The sequence below is a fragment of the Chelonoidis abingdonii genome, chromosome 5, assembly GCF_003597395.2.
Source record: "Chelonoidis abingdonii isolate Lonesome George chromosome 5, CheloAbing_2.0, whole genome shotgun sequence".
NCBI lineage: Eukaryota > Metazoa > Chordata > Testudines > Testudinidae > Chelonoidis > Chelonoidis abingdonii.
In genome coordinates, this window is record NC_133773.1 from 20,734,746 (window position 1) to 20,750,976 (window position 16,231).

At 41.0% G+C, this 16,231-nt stretch overlaps 1 protein-coding gene across 9 annotated transcripts in view; it reads left to right on the forward strand.

Annotated features, from left to right (window-relative positions):
- Positions 1–16,231, forward strand: part of PTPN13 (protein tyrosine phosphatase non-receptor type 13) — a 187,367-nt gene that overhangs the window by 78,208 nt on the left and 92,928 nt on the right. For all 9 annotated transcript variants that reach the window (XM_032800220.2, XM_032800218.2, XM_075066128.1 and 6 more), the window contains exons 5-6: positions 2,075–2,260; positions 5,532–5,625. In XM_032800220.2, coding sequence (XP_032656111.1) covers positions 2,075–2,260; positions 5,532–5,625 — 280 coding nt within the window. The remainder of the gene's footprint in view (positions 1–2,074; positions 2,261–5,531; positions 5,626–16,231) is intronic.

A 16,231-nucleotide genomic window follows, 5' to 3' on the forward strand; every position in this document is an offset into this window, starting at 1 on the left:
GTTGTGGGAAGAGGATACAAAGATCTCCCAGTTCTTTTGGGCTCCAATTCTGGGTCTGTGCCCAATCTCCGGTCCTTTATATGCTTGATGGTTAGGATTTGAAGAGTGCGGGTAATGACACTAGATTCGGTAAAGGAAGAGACTGTGACTCCACCCCTGCGTACGCACCATCCAGCAGAACAGGGCTTATGTGGGAGAAAGCAAACTGTGCTCATTAAAAGGATGGATCATCTATTCCCATATGCCTGAGGGGGTGTGCATTGCTACACAGCAGTTCTGTAACCCCTCTCAGCCCTGGCTGTGGCTTATAATATACCTCTACTATAGACTGTGTTTTTCTTTGTCTCTTGGTGTGTGTGTGTGTGTGTTACATCAGTGTAGACTGCAAAATATTTTTATAATGGGGAAAGTGTTGTGGGCTTTTCCCTTTTCCTTCATTCTCAAAAACAGCTGACCTGCTCTACTTTATAATCTGAAGAAGTGGGAGGAAGAGGGAGGTAGAATCACCCTGAGGCAGAGACCAGGTATGGATAATTTCAGCCCAAAAGGTGAAAGTTTTAGAAAGTTGTGAGGCACTGAAGAGAGAAAAATACAATGGAAACATGGAGGGAATTGGCTATAGCTATTGTGAGCACTTCAGCTACTTTAAAAGGAAAATCAACTGTTGTCACCCTAGAATAGAGCAACTTTCATCTGGTGAATTTATCTTACCCGTCCTGTAAGCATGTGGTAAGTGCTAGTAGCTAACATTCCAGCAGAACTCACAGATCTACCTTTATAAAAAGTTAAAATATTTAAATCTTCATCTTTTAAGTTGTCCTTAATCCTGGAAGTTTATCTATTGTAACACAGATGTAAGATGTACAATTTATAAATGTTTGTTGATGTTTTTAGCTGATGAATATGTTGTTTTAGCTTCTTTGCTGTGTACCAGGTTTCATGCAAGAATGATTTCTGTGATTCGAGAGAGAGAAAAATTGTTCCCTTAAAAAAAATTAATTGAAAGACAGTAGTGCCTATTAGTGTGTATATGGTAAAACACTATATTAATTCTGTATGTTAAACCTGGGTGATGCAGAATAAATTTTTATAGTAAGCTTCAAAAATAAATGGAAAGAAATACTGTGCAACTTAATGTGCTCAGTAAAGAACAACACACGACAGGGCATGTATTTCTTTGATAACCGCCCACCTTGGGTGCGTAGTGAGACACAGTGCTGAAGGCCAAGTGCCTACAGTGTCTGGGAAGTGGTGTTATCACTGACTACTGCATACCCTGGAGTGTTATTCCACTTAGAATATGATAGGATTGACTGTTTGGATGGGAAAAAATTAAGGCTAAGTAGTTCCCAACCCTATGGGTGTTGTCCCATAATTACAGGGCTTCACTTACGTAGCCAATCACTTTGCTCCTTCAGTCCTGCCCCTTTTCTAATAATATCTAAAAACTTTTCTGGACTCTAGAAAGGATTTTTAAACATTAGATAATCTTGAGTAATAATAAATGCCATCTCCAGTATTACTGCTAGCCATAAGAGACTTGACGAGTCAATCCAACACCTTTCTGGAATATGAAACTACAAATCTAGTTGAAGTAAAATCTTGGACTAGCTAAAGGGTTGTAGAAGCTTTTTCAGTACACTTGTCAGAGCTCATCAGCAAGTTCCTGCAAATACTGTCTCCATGGTTAGTCCCTTATGGTTAGCAGTTACAATGAATATAGTTATTTTTCAAGACTGTGTTTTAAAAATCTTAATTAGTCCTAGTGTCCTTGGTAGACAAGTATAATAATACTTTACAGACTGTGTGAATAGCCCAAGATGAAACAGGTTAGTGACATATCCTGCATTTAGATCCCCTGAACCGTAGCCACTAGATCAAACTGCTTCCCCTGTCAAGGAAATGTGTTGCAGATGGAGCATATCAGGTGGAATTTTCAGAAGTACCAAAATGAATTAGTATTGAAAGTAATTTGAAACTCTAGAAAATCAACCTATTTGCATATGTGGTTGATAGATATTTAAGTGCTGTTGTCTGTTGTTTTTTTTTTATTCCTTCTCTCCTCTGTAATCAGCCTATCAAACTTGGGGATCACCTAAACAGCATACTGCTTGGAATGTGCGAAGATGTCTTTTATGCCCGTGTGTCTGTACGGACGGTTCTGGATGCCTGCAGTGCTCACATAAGGAACAGTCATTGTGCACCTTCTTTCTCATATGTGAAACAGTTGGTTAAACTGGTTCTAGGAAGCCTTTCTGGGGTAAGTGTTTACAAGCAGTTGAGCAATAAATGAGAATTGCAAAAACACAGTGAAGAAATTGGTTCAAAGTCTCTCTCCTAACAGACTTGCTTCTTGTTTGTAATTTTTCCCAACTTATATTAAAGGGACACTCGGTCTAAAAATTAACTTCTGTCTGAATGTTTTTTACCTGCTTTTATCACAAGCAACACAAGAAAGAGCAATTACTGAAAGTTTAATGGAAAACATGGTTTCTAATTTTTGTTAGTTGACTTCATGCATTTGGCAGCACTATATATGGTCACTTTTGCAGTTTTTCTGGTAAGGTCAGTTTCTCGTTGTGTTGGATCTTCCACACAGCAATGGGGAGAAACATTTTTTTAAAATATAGGCAAATATGATGATAAAAAACAAAAATTGGAATAGATGTATGGGGCAGGGTGTTTAACACTTGTTTTAGCTAACTGGATTTCTCTTTTACATTTTAAATTCTGTTATGGACAGTTGTTTATTGAAGGAAATAAGGGAATGTGTCACCAGACTTTTAAGTTCTTCTGAGATTTTACCCAGCTGTCAGCCATTATTACTGACAGGGAATTCATATTATTATGACACATGCACTTATTATTTTCATATGCAAAAAGAATGACATTAACTCATCTCACAAAGTTACCATTCCTGACTGGCAACCTCACCCTTCGCTACAATGTTACAACATATTCATGGGATGGTTAAATAATTTTAGGACTCTGAATAGAAATGGAGCTTGCTAACTGTTCATGGTGCCAAACAGTATTTCTCCCAGTATTTTTCATTTATAAATTATCTCTAATAATGGCAATCAGACAACTCAAGCAAAGTATTTCTACAGAATTGCTGGACCATAGGTCTTGGATACTGTGGTTCTGATTCACTGCTATGTTACTACAGTATTCTACTGCTTCAACCCTTTGGAACTCGATGAATTATTACTGCGTAGACTGTCAGTCTTTCATCAGTTAAGACTGAGCCAATCACAACACGTCTTCCAATCTTCTCTCGCTCTGGCCATCTTTTGCCATGTTTGTCCATATCTCCTTGTTAGGAAATCATCCCACCTCTTTGGAGGCTGACCTTGTGGCCGTTTCAGTTCTCGTGGATACCACTCAGATGTAGCTGGTGTAAAAATGGATCCCTGGACACATGGCACCAGTATAATCACGGAAAAGTGCATTGCTTGATATCCTGTTTCTTGAGATGGGAGATTCTAGTGCTGTCAGGGCCTTGCTAATCTGGTTGGTAAATTGCTGCATGAAGAGATATAACTCTGGCTCAGTTGAATCTCCAGCCATCACTGATTCCCTACCCACAGGCCTTCCAGAGAGAGAGCTGTGAGGCATACTCTGGTCTCTGGCAGCCTAAGAATGGTAGATGAATCTATCTCTCTCCAATGATCATCAGTGTGGTATCTCAGCTCCTCCATGGTAACTCAGTGTAGCTATTCTTCTACAATGCAGAGCAAGAGGCAGTAATTGAGACAACCAGGCCCCAGCAAATTCAGAGTTTTTAAAATAGGGTTGGATTGTGACCTACAGGCAACCAGTAAAGAGCAGAGCACTAGTGTGAATGGTCTTGTATGATGTCTCTTGCTTAGCTCTATGTTGTATCAGTCTTAATTGCCACATGGCTTTCATAATCAGTCCCAGCTAATAGTGCATTAGCGTACTATTAGCCTGGAGGTGACAAAGATGTGAATGACTTTGACCAGCCCTTTATCTTGGCCAGCATCGATGGAAAAGGTAGTAGTGGCTGAAAATGCCTATCTGTAAGTTCCAGGATCAAAGGTGAATCCATCCAAAGCCCCTGTTTGTGCCCCACCTTAATAAGTGGGAGGAGTATTAAAAAAACTTCAGTTGAGGTGTTACTTGTTGAGATTCTGCTAGTTCTTCTGTTTCCCTCTACCAATCAACATCACCTATGTTTTGCCTGAACAGAGTCTTAGCCAGCTGTCTTTCATCCATCTCCCTGTTTCACCAAGTCATTGGAATATCTGAGACCACATTGTTCACACTAAACAAGAAAGAAAAATAGAACCGGGTATCATCAGAATGTTGGTGACATTGTGGTGCGATTGTTTTCTTTATGCACTGAGCTGGTCTTCACTCCCCAGTTTCATTCCATTGTACACAAATAGGTCCCGTTGCTGTTTTTCTGTACATATCCTTGAAATGCCAACTTAATGATGTACATACACTGTTTATATATGGGAACTGTGCTGCTATTGCTCAGGATTATATAGAGCAGCCAGTTTAGAAGTGTGTTCCTGTACATATCTGTTGACCCTGATTAGGCATTGTTGTACTTTAAATGTTTCCTCTTGAACTGTATAGGAGATTATCCATTGAAATGCAAAATATCTTAAAATGTCATTGGGTGCATTTCCTTTTTAAAATATTTTGTAAAGGGTGAATGGGGAGATCACTGATTGAACCTATTTAATAGTCATTGGGTTGCATTGTAATTGTACTAGATAGAAAGTAACTTGATTTTTCACAAGCTGCAATTCTAATTCTTGAGTTAGTTTCTAATTTACAGAAAGGCTAGAGTAAAAATTATCAGTGCAATTTAAAAAGATTCTTTGAATTATTTGTATGCAAGTATCCAGAATCAGATAAATGTATATATTGAATTAACATTTATTTTTAGAAGTTGGGACGCTGTGATAAAATATCTCAAAGAGTTGGAATTTCCTTTTTTTGTTCTTTGAATTATGGAAACACTGAAGGAAACACTTTTCTGAAATCATTAAAGCTATTGTATGGGCATCCAATAGAGCTACTATGGGTACTAGCCTAAAATATCATCCATAAGCTTGCATTTAATAGTAGGTACAAACCATAATTTAGCAAACTGAATATGTACATCCTGGAATATCTAAAGCTATTTTAATTCTTCTAGTTGCCATTTACTGTAATGGAACATATTTATGTTGTAGATTTATGGAATTGTTTTCTGTTTATTTGGGGGGAAAGTATGCCAAACATGTATTGAACAAATATTACTAAAGTGATACTAATAAGGGAAGGGTTCCTAAAACATAACCCTGGGGGAAATCCAAATTGATAATCCCAATTCAATGAAGAAATTCTGAATTTCCACAGCCATACTAATGTAAATACTGTATGACGACTTTATTTGCCTGAGAAAGACAATGTCCTGCTAAATGTGTTGGCCTTTTGTTCTGAAGTATCCAGTCTTCATGGTAACATGGTCTTGTCAGAACACTTGACATTGTATTACTGCCTGTTTACAGGTCGATCAGCTTTCCTGCAATGGAGAAAGAAAATTGCAGACAGACAGAAGCCAGGCCATTCGGGATAGGCTGAGAGGGAAGGGACTTCCCACAGGTAAATGGTCCTGGGTGGTCAGGATGATGAAAGCCTTATGGAAGAAATCTAGGATGCTTAGTCAGCCAAATGAGTGTAGTAGGAGAGGAAGAACTCACATTCACATACTCAGAAGCCTGATGGTTAGTACACCAGAGCACTGTTCAGCTAAACACTTAAGTGCATGCTTAAGTCCAATTGATGGCAGGTGAATAAGAATTGTGTAGAACGTAATTTTTAAAGACATGCAGTTCCAACTGTGCATTGAACTTGGGTTTATTCACATGCCAGATATCTCGAGGGAGGTATCTGATATAGAATAATTAACCACTGGAACAATTTACCAGTTCGCCATTGCTTGAAATCTTTAAATCAAGACTAGATTTATGTTCTAGGGCAACCAGAAATTATGGGTTTGAACCAAGACTCATTTTTCCTGAATTGTGCAGAAGACCAGACTAAATGATCATAATGGTCAATTCTAGCCTAAAAATACATGCATGCAAATGTGGTATTTCACTACCAGCAGTTACTGCTCACTTCTCAAACAGTGAATGGACACAATTGCTCAGATTTATCATTGCGCAGAAGGTACATAAGGTGTTCAACTCTTCACATGTTACTGTCAGTCTCTGCCCATCTGCCACCACCAAACAGGGTACAAAATTATTTTACTCTCTGTTTTTCATCTCTTCTTGTTATTGTTGTGTTGTTTAAAAAACATAGTAGCCTGGAAGGGATTGCAAGCATCAAGATAGCTACTAGATTGCCGGTAGTGCTAGAAACCACAAAGACGGCAAAACTAGCCCATGCCCCTGCAACCGTTCCGCACTGACTGGGGCTTTAGGGCTAGGTGCTGGGATGGAATGGTAGGCTGCTCTTCCAAATAAGAGGTGGAGTTTCTCTTAAGAGCCCTCTTTTGCTGATTTTTTTTTTCCTGCTGTCCTCTACAGGCAGTATGCCTTTAGGAACAGTTGATGATGCAGTATTCCTTTTGTCTCACTCTCGCACATGCGCTGTCACTGCTTTCTACAACCGTAATATAGCACTTAGTACCTTAGCTTTTTTTGCAACATTTGTTTGTTCTCTCCCCCATCCCCCAAGAAATATAATTGTCCTTAACTTAAAATCTTTTCTTCTCAAATGAGTGTGGATTTTCTATTTGTTTGATTGTTTCTTTTTGTTCATATACACACAACTTATAAGACTGTCTTTAGCAGAAGTAATTTTATGTCTTTACAGTCTTAAGTTTTGCTGTTAACATATAGTTATGTTTGGGTTTTACTGCTTAACTTCAGAGATTGGTACTATAACAAGCCATCTTGTTATAGCATCTTCACGGGTTTCTGGCTCAGTTCTAGTGTGCAGTAATATCTGTTTAATGTCTAGTGTATCCTCTCTCTAGGGACTATACTTTGTATTTGCAGGGGAAGGATGAGATCATCTAACAGGTGTTTTCCCACTGTAACCTATATGATTTATTTATAAGACAACATAGGACAGGATATTCTTCCCTTCACCCTGCTTTCTTTGCATTCCTCAGTACATATGATGCCTGCTCCTCTGAACTGGTTAAGAAGGGAATTTAAAAAAAAAAAATTTACTCAGAAAGTTCAGCTGAGATGCAGCATCTGGCTCCTTGAGGTTATGCAAAGTTAAAAGATTGGCTGGCCACTTCTCTTTCCCCTCTCTGGACAGATGGTGCTATCAACTTGTGAGAGTGTATTTCAGCTACCAAACTCACTTCTGTGCTAGGCTGGTATTATATGGATAAGGTTCCCTCTGGCTATAAAAACTTTTACTCCTGGGAGGATTCTGTGTGACTGTATGCCAGCAGAAAACACCCCATCCCCCCGCAGAATTCCTGTGCTTCCCTGCAGAAAATGGCAGGGAACGAAAGGGAAGCCGCGTTGGGAATGGGGGCTCTGATGGGTTGCCTCTTGGAACAGGGATACCACTGAGCCCACCTGACCCACCAGCCTGGACTCCCTTTACATTGTACTGCTGTGATAGGCTCTCAGTCCCCTTCCAGCCCTCATACAGGTGAAGACACACCCAGCTGCAGCTTCACACAGATGGTGAGATCAGCTCTGCATGGGAAGGCTCAGTTAAGGAACTGCCCAGTTACTCAAGTGCACACACCCCTTTGAAGGGTCAACCCAAAATTATGCTGTCTTGTGCTGCACAGAGAACTCATGAAATTCGCCCCCTCACTCAGTTCAGTCCTTGTTTCTCAGGTGTTTCCAGCAGTCTTCTCGGGTGGGGAGTCAGTGAAGAAGAGCCATGATGATGTCACTCCCTGTCTTAAATAGCTTTTGCATATGGCGGGAACTCTTAGTCACCAGGCTTAGTTGGTTCCCACACCTTTCCGTCGAAAAACACTGGTATTTCAAGATGGAGTCCAGTACTGGGTGTTTTGGTCACATGTCCCTATAGGGCCATAGCAGCCATGTCTAGAAAGCTTTTTGCAGGGTCCTCAGGAAGGCTCACTGGTGGGCAATTAGCATCTTCTAAGACCTATTTTTCTCCCTGATGGCCCTTCCCAGCCAGCCATCTAGATTGATTGCATTCTGCCTAGTGGGCATTCCCCAGGTGTAAACACATTTGATGCATAGACAATATTCCTAACTTCAGATACCAAAATAATACATGCATACAAATAGGATAATCATATTCAGTAAATCATAACCTTTTCAGTGATATCTCACATGACCTATCTTGTATAAAATACATCATAGTTATGCCATAATCATATCATAACAATACCTCTATGAAGAATATGGGTGTAGTATCACAGGGGTGACCATGGGCTCAGTTTTGGGGGGGATTCCCCCCCAAACCGGGGTGAGGCATGATGGGCACATGGGGTTACGTACCACTGCCCCCCATTTCTGCAAGAGCAGAGCTCCCCAGCTGAAGGAGACTGTCTCTCAGCTCTGCAGACTGAGCAGCTGAATGCCACCTCTTGAATCCTAGTGCCAGTCTTGCTCCCCTTTTGTGTGCTGGGAGCCTTCCTATTTTCTGTGCAACAGTGAGTGCCTGGGGTGGGACTGGGTAAGGGGTGGGAGTGGTGGGAAGAGGCAGTGGGGAAGGAAGGGGGTGGAATAGAACAGGGGGAGGGGAATGTGGGAGTGAAGGGAAGGGATGGAGAAGAAAAGGGGATGGGGAAGTAGGAGCTCAGCATTTGGCATCCCCTCAGCAGCAGCTTGGGCTCCTCTGTTAAACAGGCCCACTGAACCCTCACCCTGACAAGCCCCACTTCCCCCCACCTGGACCCCTTTGACAAGCCCCTCACACCCAGACCCCACTGATCCCCAACCAGCTGCACGTGGACCCCCACCCATCAAACCCCACTCCTTCAGCACCTGGACCTGCCCTATTAAGCCCCCCACACCCAGACCCCCTCTCGCTGAGCCCCAACCACCTTCACTCGGATCCCCTGCTGAATCCCATTAGCCCTGCACCCAGAACCCCCCAACAAGCCCCTGTGCATCCAGATCTCCCACTGAGCGGCCCACACCCAGATCGCTCCACACAGAAATCTCTCACCCCACACCTGGATCTCCCCACTCTAAGCTTCTCTACACTTAGCTCCTGCTGGGCTGAGACTGCCCACCCATACCTGGTGCACGTGGCACAGAGAGGCAGGGCCCTGGGGTGTTTTGGTGGTAGGCCCAGCCCTTGCACTGTCAGGGTCAGGTGGAGCCTCACTGCCACGTTCCTGTACCAAGGAAGGTGAGAGTTTAGGGTGATCTCCCATCTCACATGCAGTCAGGGCCTGTGATCCCCACTGCCATGCTGGAGCCACATTTATTTATTGACAAATAAAATTTGCAGAACTTAAAAATATTGTGTTTATAATTTTTAATTTTTTGGTACATAATTCCCTCAGGCGTCAAAAACAAAATAACTGTGTTCTTACTACATTAAGTCCTTCTCCTTCCCTGTCTTTTAAGAGACGAACCCATATTCCTTTATTTTCTCCCTCTGTTGGCTGCTTGTCCTGCTCCCGAGCTGGTTTTCACGTCTGGTCCACACTGTGTTCAAATCCTAAGCCTTTTCTTCTGCCTAAGATACATGCCCTCCTGATTCCCAGCATCTTCTCCCAGTCCTTCACCTCCTGGTGCTAGCTTTCAGTTCTATTCATCAAGACATCTTGCTCTCAACACCACCTTCCAATTTACAGGTTCTCCTCCTCTTTGGTAGCTGCTGTACCTGATTCCCACTGTATTCAGTTCCTAGGGAGTACGGAATCAGGATAGTAACCCTGAATGAGAATAATTCTCAGTTCCAATTTGGCATTTCAGCTTTGTAAACCATTTAAAAACTAGCAATGAGCGAAGAGAGATGATTATACAATACAGACGCCCCCTGACTTATGCAGTCATTCCATTCGGGAAAGCCTTGCGTTACTTGAATTTTGGAAGTTGGAAAAGTATACCTGTACGTTATGCAAAAATTTCCGCAACTCAAAAATCCTGTTTCTGGCTTATGGAACTTTTTCTATAAGTGCGAATTTGAGTAAATCAGGTCTTGCGGAACCCAGGGAACATCTGTAAGTTACTTAGTGACAACCAGACTGCAGTAGACTCCAGAGAATTTACACCTTTGATATTTCTATTTTTATACCTGTGTTCCTGTCATTGGTACTAATTCTGTCAATATCCATGTAGCTCAGCTTCCCTTAAGGGCAGAGCTTCTAGCCTCTGGCAAAGCAGGAACTTGAATTTAGTACCAATTACATTAATGATAGGCCTGGAATGAGGAACCTCGGGTAGAAAGCCAACATACAAATGTGCTATTGAAAAGTAAATAAAGGATAATGTTGTCCTCTCTCCTCTTTATATTATACAGTTTATCATTTGTGTGGGCTTGAGACTGAATTGCCAGTGTGAAAGTCATTAGGAAAATTTGTCACACATGGAACTAATATATAATATAGATGTGTCACGAAGTTTACACTATCAGTTTGAGAATGCTGAAGTGTTGTGATGCACAAATAACTAATATCTGTTTCCATAGACTGAATTTATGAAGTAGTAAATTGATGTGCTGAATTGAGAAATATGCTTAGGTTGACAAAAACAACGAGGAGTCCTTGTGGCTCCTTAGAGACTAACAAATGTGTTTAGGCATAAGCTTTCATGAACTAAAACCCACTTCATCAGATGCATGGAGTGGAACATGCAGTAGGGATGTATAAATGCACAGCATATGAAAAGATGGGAGTTGCCTTACCAAGTGGGGGGGTCGGTGCTAATGAGCCAATTCAACTAAGGTGGAAGTGGTTCTATTCTTAACAGCTGGAGTGGAAATCACTTTTGTAGTGCTAATGAGGCCAATGTAAACAAGGTGGCCCATTTCAAACAGTTGAGAAGAAGATTGGAGTATCAGCAGGGGGGAATTAGTTTTTTATAGTGACCCATCCACTCCTAGTGACATTTGTCATGTAATTTCCAGATCTTTGTGCAAAATCTGTGAAAACCATTGGCCTTTTGATCAGTTCACAAGCTAGTTTCCTCGGTTCAAATTCCAGTTGCCATGGCATAATAACTAATGCTGGGCAAATATCTCAAAATATTTTCCACTTCGGTTGTATAAATCAAATATTTTTATACTCCTAAAATGCACAGAATGTTTTTAGCATTTTCTTTTTCTATCTTGTTACCCCTTTAAAAACAAAACAAAAAACTGTAGCTATTTTTTTTTAGAAATGTGAATATTCATTCCAACAAACAATTGAATTCACTTTATCTAATTTGTCTTTGCACCTCTTTTGGATTCCCTGTCCATTAATATGAATATCCTAGTGAATGAATTTCTTGGTAGGGAAAGTGGCAGAAAAAAACTTCAAGTAAATATTGGGAAATATTTGCAGATAGTGAGTTTCATACTCAAAACCATGAGTATTCACGCCATGGACGTGAATACTCATGTTCAGCCACCAAGAAACAAAAAAATGCAATCTGATTTTGTGTCCCATCTAAACTAATCTGTGGAACCATCTGTGTAATTACTGAGGCTTCATGCACACTCACGAGCCCACTCACTCAGTTATTTAAATCAGGTCCTGTTCGTTGAGCTCCGATTGTTATGGAAATCTTGGTCATTGTCCTCATTTATTTATCCGCTATGTTCAAACTTTTATCACTGGGCTGTAAGAGCAAAAGGGAGGAGAAAAAGTGTCTCTTGGAGGACTATCTTTCCCCCTTTAAAGATGCTTCCTCAGTTTGTTTCTTGCTTTTTCTTCCCATCCACAAATTTCTCCGACTTACCTTTGATGTGTTTAGGGTGCTAAAATCATAGGATTGTTAAGACTGAATGTTAAGTGGGGGTGGGCTATCCAGCAAACTCTCAACCTCGGACTACCCTAAGAGAATATGCGCCCACTGTATAAAGTGAAGAATCATTTCTAAGGGACTCGTCAAAGTGAGCAGCCTTATCTTTGTGTGTGTTGTATTCCTCTGAATGTATTAAACTAGGGCAGGAAATGATTCAGCAGTCCTGGATGAAATCTTAGGTGTTGACACTCTCCATTTAATTTGCATGCTATAATTACAAGCTGTAAAAATAGCAGATGCATTCTAAAGGTGATTATTAAAGTGTTTAAAACATCAAAGGAACAAATGAGATGACATTTCTGTATGAAAACTGTAGTGCTTAATTAGTGGTCTCCTGAATATTTTTTTCTTTAATTTAGCCACTCAGCAAAAACTGACGGCAGAAGTTTGTAATGTATAGTTGTGCCTGTTTGTTAGGGAGGCAAGGAGATTTCTTTAATAACCTGCTTTAGTTCTTTTATTGAGAAGAAAAGGCAGCAATCAGTCTGCAGAGAAATCAAATTCACTGGTGTCCCCCACATATCTGAACTGGCATAATTCATTCTAAACTATTTCCTCCTAAACCCAAGTTCGTTGTTTTTCACATAACAGTAAGTATGGCAGAGTAGTTTATTCGGAAAGTTAGTCACTGGCACTGTCATCTTTTTTTTCAGCATTAAAAAAACAGAAATGTGTAGGTGGAGAATATCTTCATGAGTCTTGCAAAACAGATAGCAAGCCAGTAAAGGATTTGAAATCCAGCCCATTTTTTCTTATTTGTGTCACAGTGGTGCTTTCAGCTCCCGGGTACTGTTATGCAAACACATAGTAAGAGATGGTTCCTTCCCTGAAGATTTTACAACCTAAACAGAGAAGGCAGACAAAAGGCAAGAGGGGAGATAATGGCAGAGATGTCAAGTGACTTGGTGCTGCAACCGACCAGCTGTGTGACCTTCATCAGCTTTTGGTGTCCTTGGATATCAAGAGGGAAGTGATGTGACCATTTAGGCATTAGTCCGAGAAGAGCATGTAGAAGGGATACTGAGAGGGCAAGAGAGGTTACAAAGGCAAAATGCTGCTTGGTGAAGTGTTAGCAGAATAAATTTCTCAGCTACCCAAAATACCTGGAGTTCTTTGGTTCCTTCATAACATCTGTTCTAGTAAAAAACGACATGTGCAGGGCTAAAATGTTTGCATTCTTGCCACTTTTTACTCTCAGCTCTTCAAAGGGTAATTTCTCCCAGCTCGTGTTCTTTACAAAGAATGCAGTAACTTTAATCTGTTACTTGGGATTTCTCCTCAAAAAAAAAAAAAAAAAGTGGGGAGGGGAACAGAAAGGGGTGTTTCTAGCAAGCAACCCCCAGGCCACTTCTGGCTCTGTTATCTCCTTTCTGGCTCCCAGTCTGCCCTAAGGGATTGTAAATCCAACTTCTTTTATGAGCCTCCCTCTCTCATTTGAGTGACTAGCGGCTTTGTTTTGTGATAAGGATTTTTCTGTTTGCATCCTGCAGTGATAGCTGGTCTGGGAGATCTTTTTAAACTTTAGTGTAATCAGTTCCTCTTTACAGAGCTGCCAGTCCCACACTGATAGCTATATATAGACAGAAGATGTAATCGTATGCCTGAATAGGAAACTATATTTTATATTGGCCAGGAAAAAAAATAGGGGAAAGTGTTTTAAAAGGCTTGAACTATATTCTCTCAATGAGAATAAATATAACCTGCGTTCTAGAACCGTCAGATAAACTGCATTGACGGCATCCACCGTTACATAACATCTGATCAATTTCCTACACTACCCTGTTAATGCGCTGCTAGAGGCAAACTAATAGATGGAGCTTGTTTAGGGACAGAGTCTGGCGTTCGTGCTCAGAGGGAAATCAGTGAGACTACTTGGAGAGTGATGTTCTACTCAGTGTGAGTAAAGATGGCAGAATTTGGCCCTTTGGTAGTAATTGTACCACGCAAATTTGCAAATGTGGATATCATTGCAGGGGAGTTACAGAGTCAACCTCACTCTTTGTTCCTAGCTCAATGATGATTCATTGTCATTCATAATAACCTAATAGTCACTGGGACAGGGAAAGCAAACGGTTGTGTATGCTAGGTTAGGGTATTCACCTAGCATGTGGGAGACCTAAGTTCAAATCCCTTCTTCACATCAGGCGGAGAGGGAAATTGATCCTTGATCTCTCACCTCCCATGTGAGTGCCCTAACCTCTGTGCTAAAGGTGATAAGAGAGGCTACATCCTGCTGCTCCTTCCTCCCATTCCTGGCATCTGAGTCTTCCAAGGGTAATTTGAGGGAAAGGCCAGGCTGTCTATCATATGTACTTATATGGTCAACAGTGTAGTATCTCAATGCCTCACAATTATTTATTGTCCCTGCAGTACCTCTGTGAGGTAGGGGAGTACTATCCTTCCAATTTATGAATGGGAAACTGAGGCAGAGAGCAACTAAATAACTTGTCCAAGGTCACACAAAATGTCAGTGGCAGATCAGGAAACTGAAACCAGGTTTCCAGAGTCCCAGTCCACAAATGTAACCACCAGGCCATCCATCTTCCATTTCCCTTTAATAATTTAGATTTAGACTAAGAAGTTCACAGTAAGCATGTCATCTGTCACTCTCTACTTCAGAGGCACAAAAGTGCACAATCCTGGCCTTATCCAGCCAAATTCCCTTTCTGCTCTGTGTTGGTTATTTAAGTCTCATATGTGGCTTTCCCTCATAATCTTTCCAGTATTTTAAAGTGATCATGCACACAGTTAAAAATCAAGAGTATACAAATAAATAAATAAACTTTTTCCTACAGCTAGAGTGATCAAATCACCAGGATAAAGGCCATGTTAAACCAGATCAAATAGTGCTGACTTAAACTGAATGGAAGGAAAAGTTTTATATTTTTTATGGCAATACTAGCCTCCGTGCTACAATACACAGCCTACCAATTGATTAGCTGGAGAAATGGATCTGTGGCTATAAAACTGCATGAGACAGATCTGCTATGGCCCTCTAAGGAGTCTTGATGTAAGTAGTTTCAAAATAGCATTTCTGTAGAGGATTATGTAAGTCATATGTAAGGGTCAGCATTGTCTACAGACCTAAGCAAGTGTATTCTCATCTTGGATTGGAATCCCTCTGTGGCTTTGACCAAGTCACCTAATTTTCCCATCTGTAAAATGGGGTTAATAACTACATCACAGTAGTGATGACTATTGAACAGCTGCTTGAAAAGAATTATATACTAGTTCAGTCAGTGCTCATTTGGAATTCGAGTGTGCATGTGGTGGGGAAGACCTTAAAGATGCAGTGTGAGGAGACCAGATGAGAATGATGGAATGAGGAACAAAAGATGAGACTAAGGAGGAAGAGAAAACATAGGGGAGAACAAAGCGGTGGAGAGAAGAGTATGAATACGAATTGGGAAGAAAAAAGACTGGGAAAGGAGATGCTGCATTTCAGAGAGAGAGAGAATAGCAGGGAGAAAAATAATGTAGAATGAGCTGCGGAACAGGAGGAAATAAAAAGGAATAAAGACATCTAGGGAGGGAATGAGCAAGAGCAGTGATTTTTTTAACTTTATGATGTTTCTACAGCTGTGAGCTTGTGAGGAAAGGGGTGATATTTTGAGCACTTGTGTTACAATAATATTGCTGTTTATTCTGTGATCCACAGTGAAATGCAGGAAAAGGGGAAAAAATACTTAAAATTCAACCAAAGTGCAAAAAAATCCCAGTTTAGATGAAGAGCTGTTCCTTTACCTTCCCCACCTTGTTACAGTACGGACTTCAGTGTAAGCTGATGGTTCTCCATTCCTCGGCAACAGGGTGGCCTGGTGGCAGACTGAAGATTTATGGGGATGCAAAGAAACATTTACACAGCCCTTTCCAAAAGTCCTCAGCCACATCCTGTGCTTTGTGATGTGATCACAGGCGATTGGAGTGAAACTGTTTTGTAGCCTAATGCATAAATGCCAAGGCCAGCACTGATTGCCCTTTGGTCATACGTTAAAGGCGAACACCGGCAACAAAAGTCAATGTGTGAACCATTTAAAAATGGTTTTCTAAGCATCCCAATCAGCAGAATGGAATAGCAGTGTGGAAATGGGCATCTATCAGGCATCCACTTCATGCAATGTTTTCTGTCAAGACAGCTCCTCTCCTGTCCATATAATTACCAAATGAGTGGCAATGCTGCTGCCTTGAGCACTCTCCCAGTCCCTGATGATGAGATACTGATTAGGGCACTCGTTCCTCCTTTCCAGGAAAGATCAAGTGGACATGGGAGTTAAGGACTGGGAAAC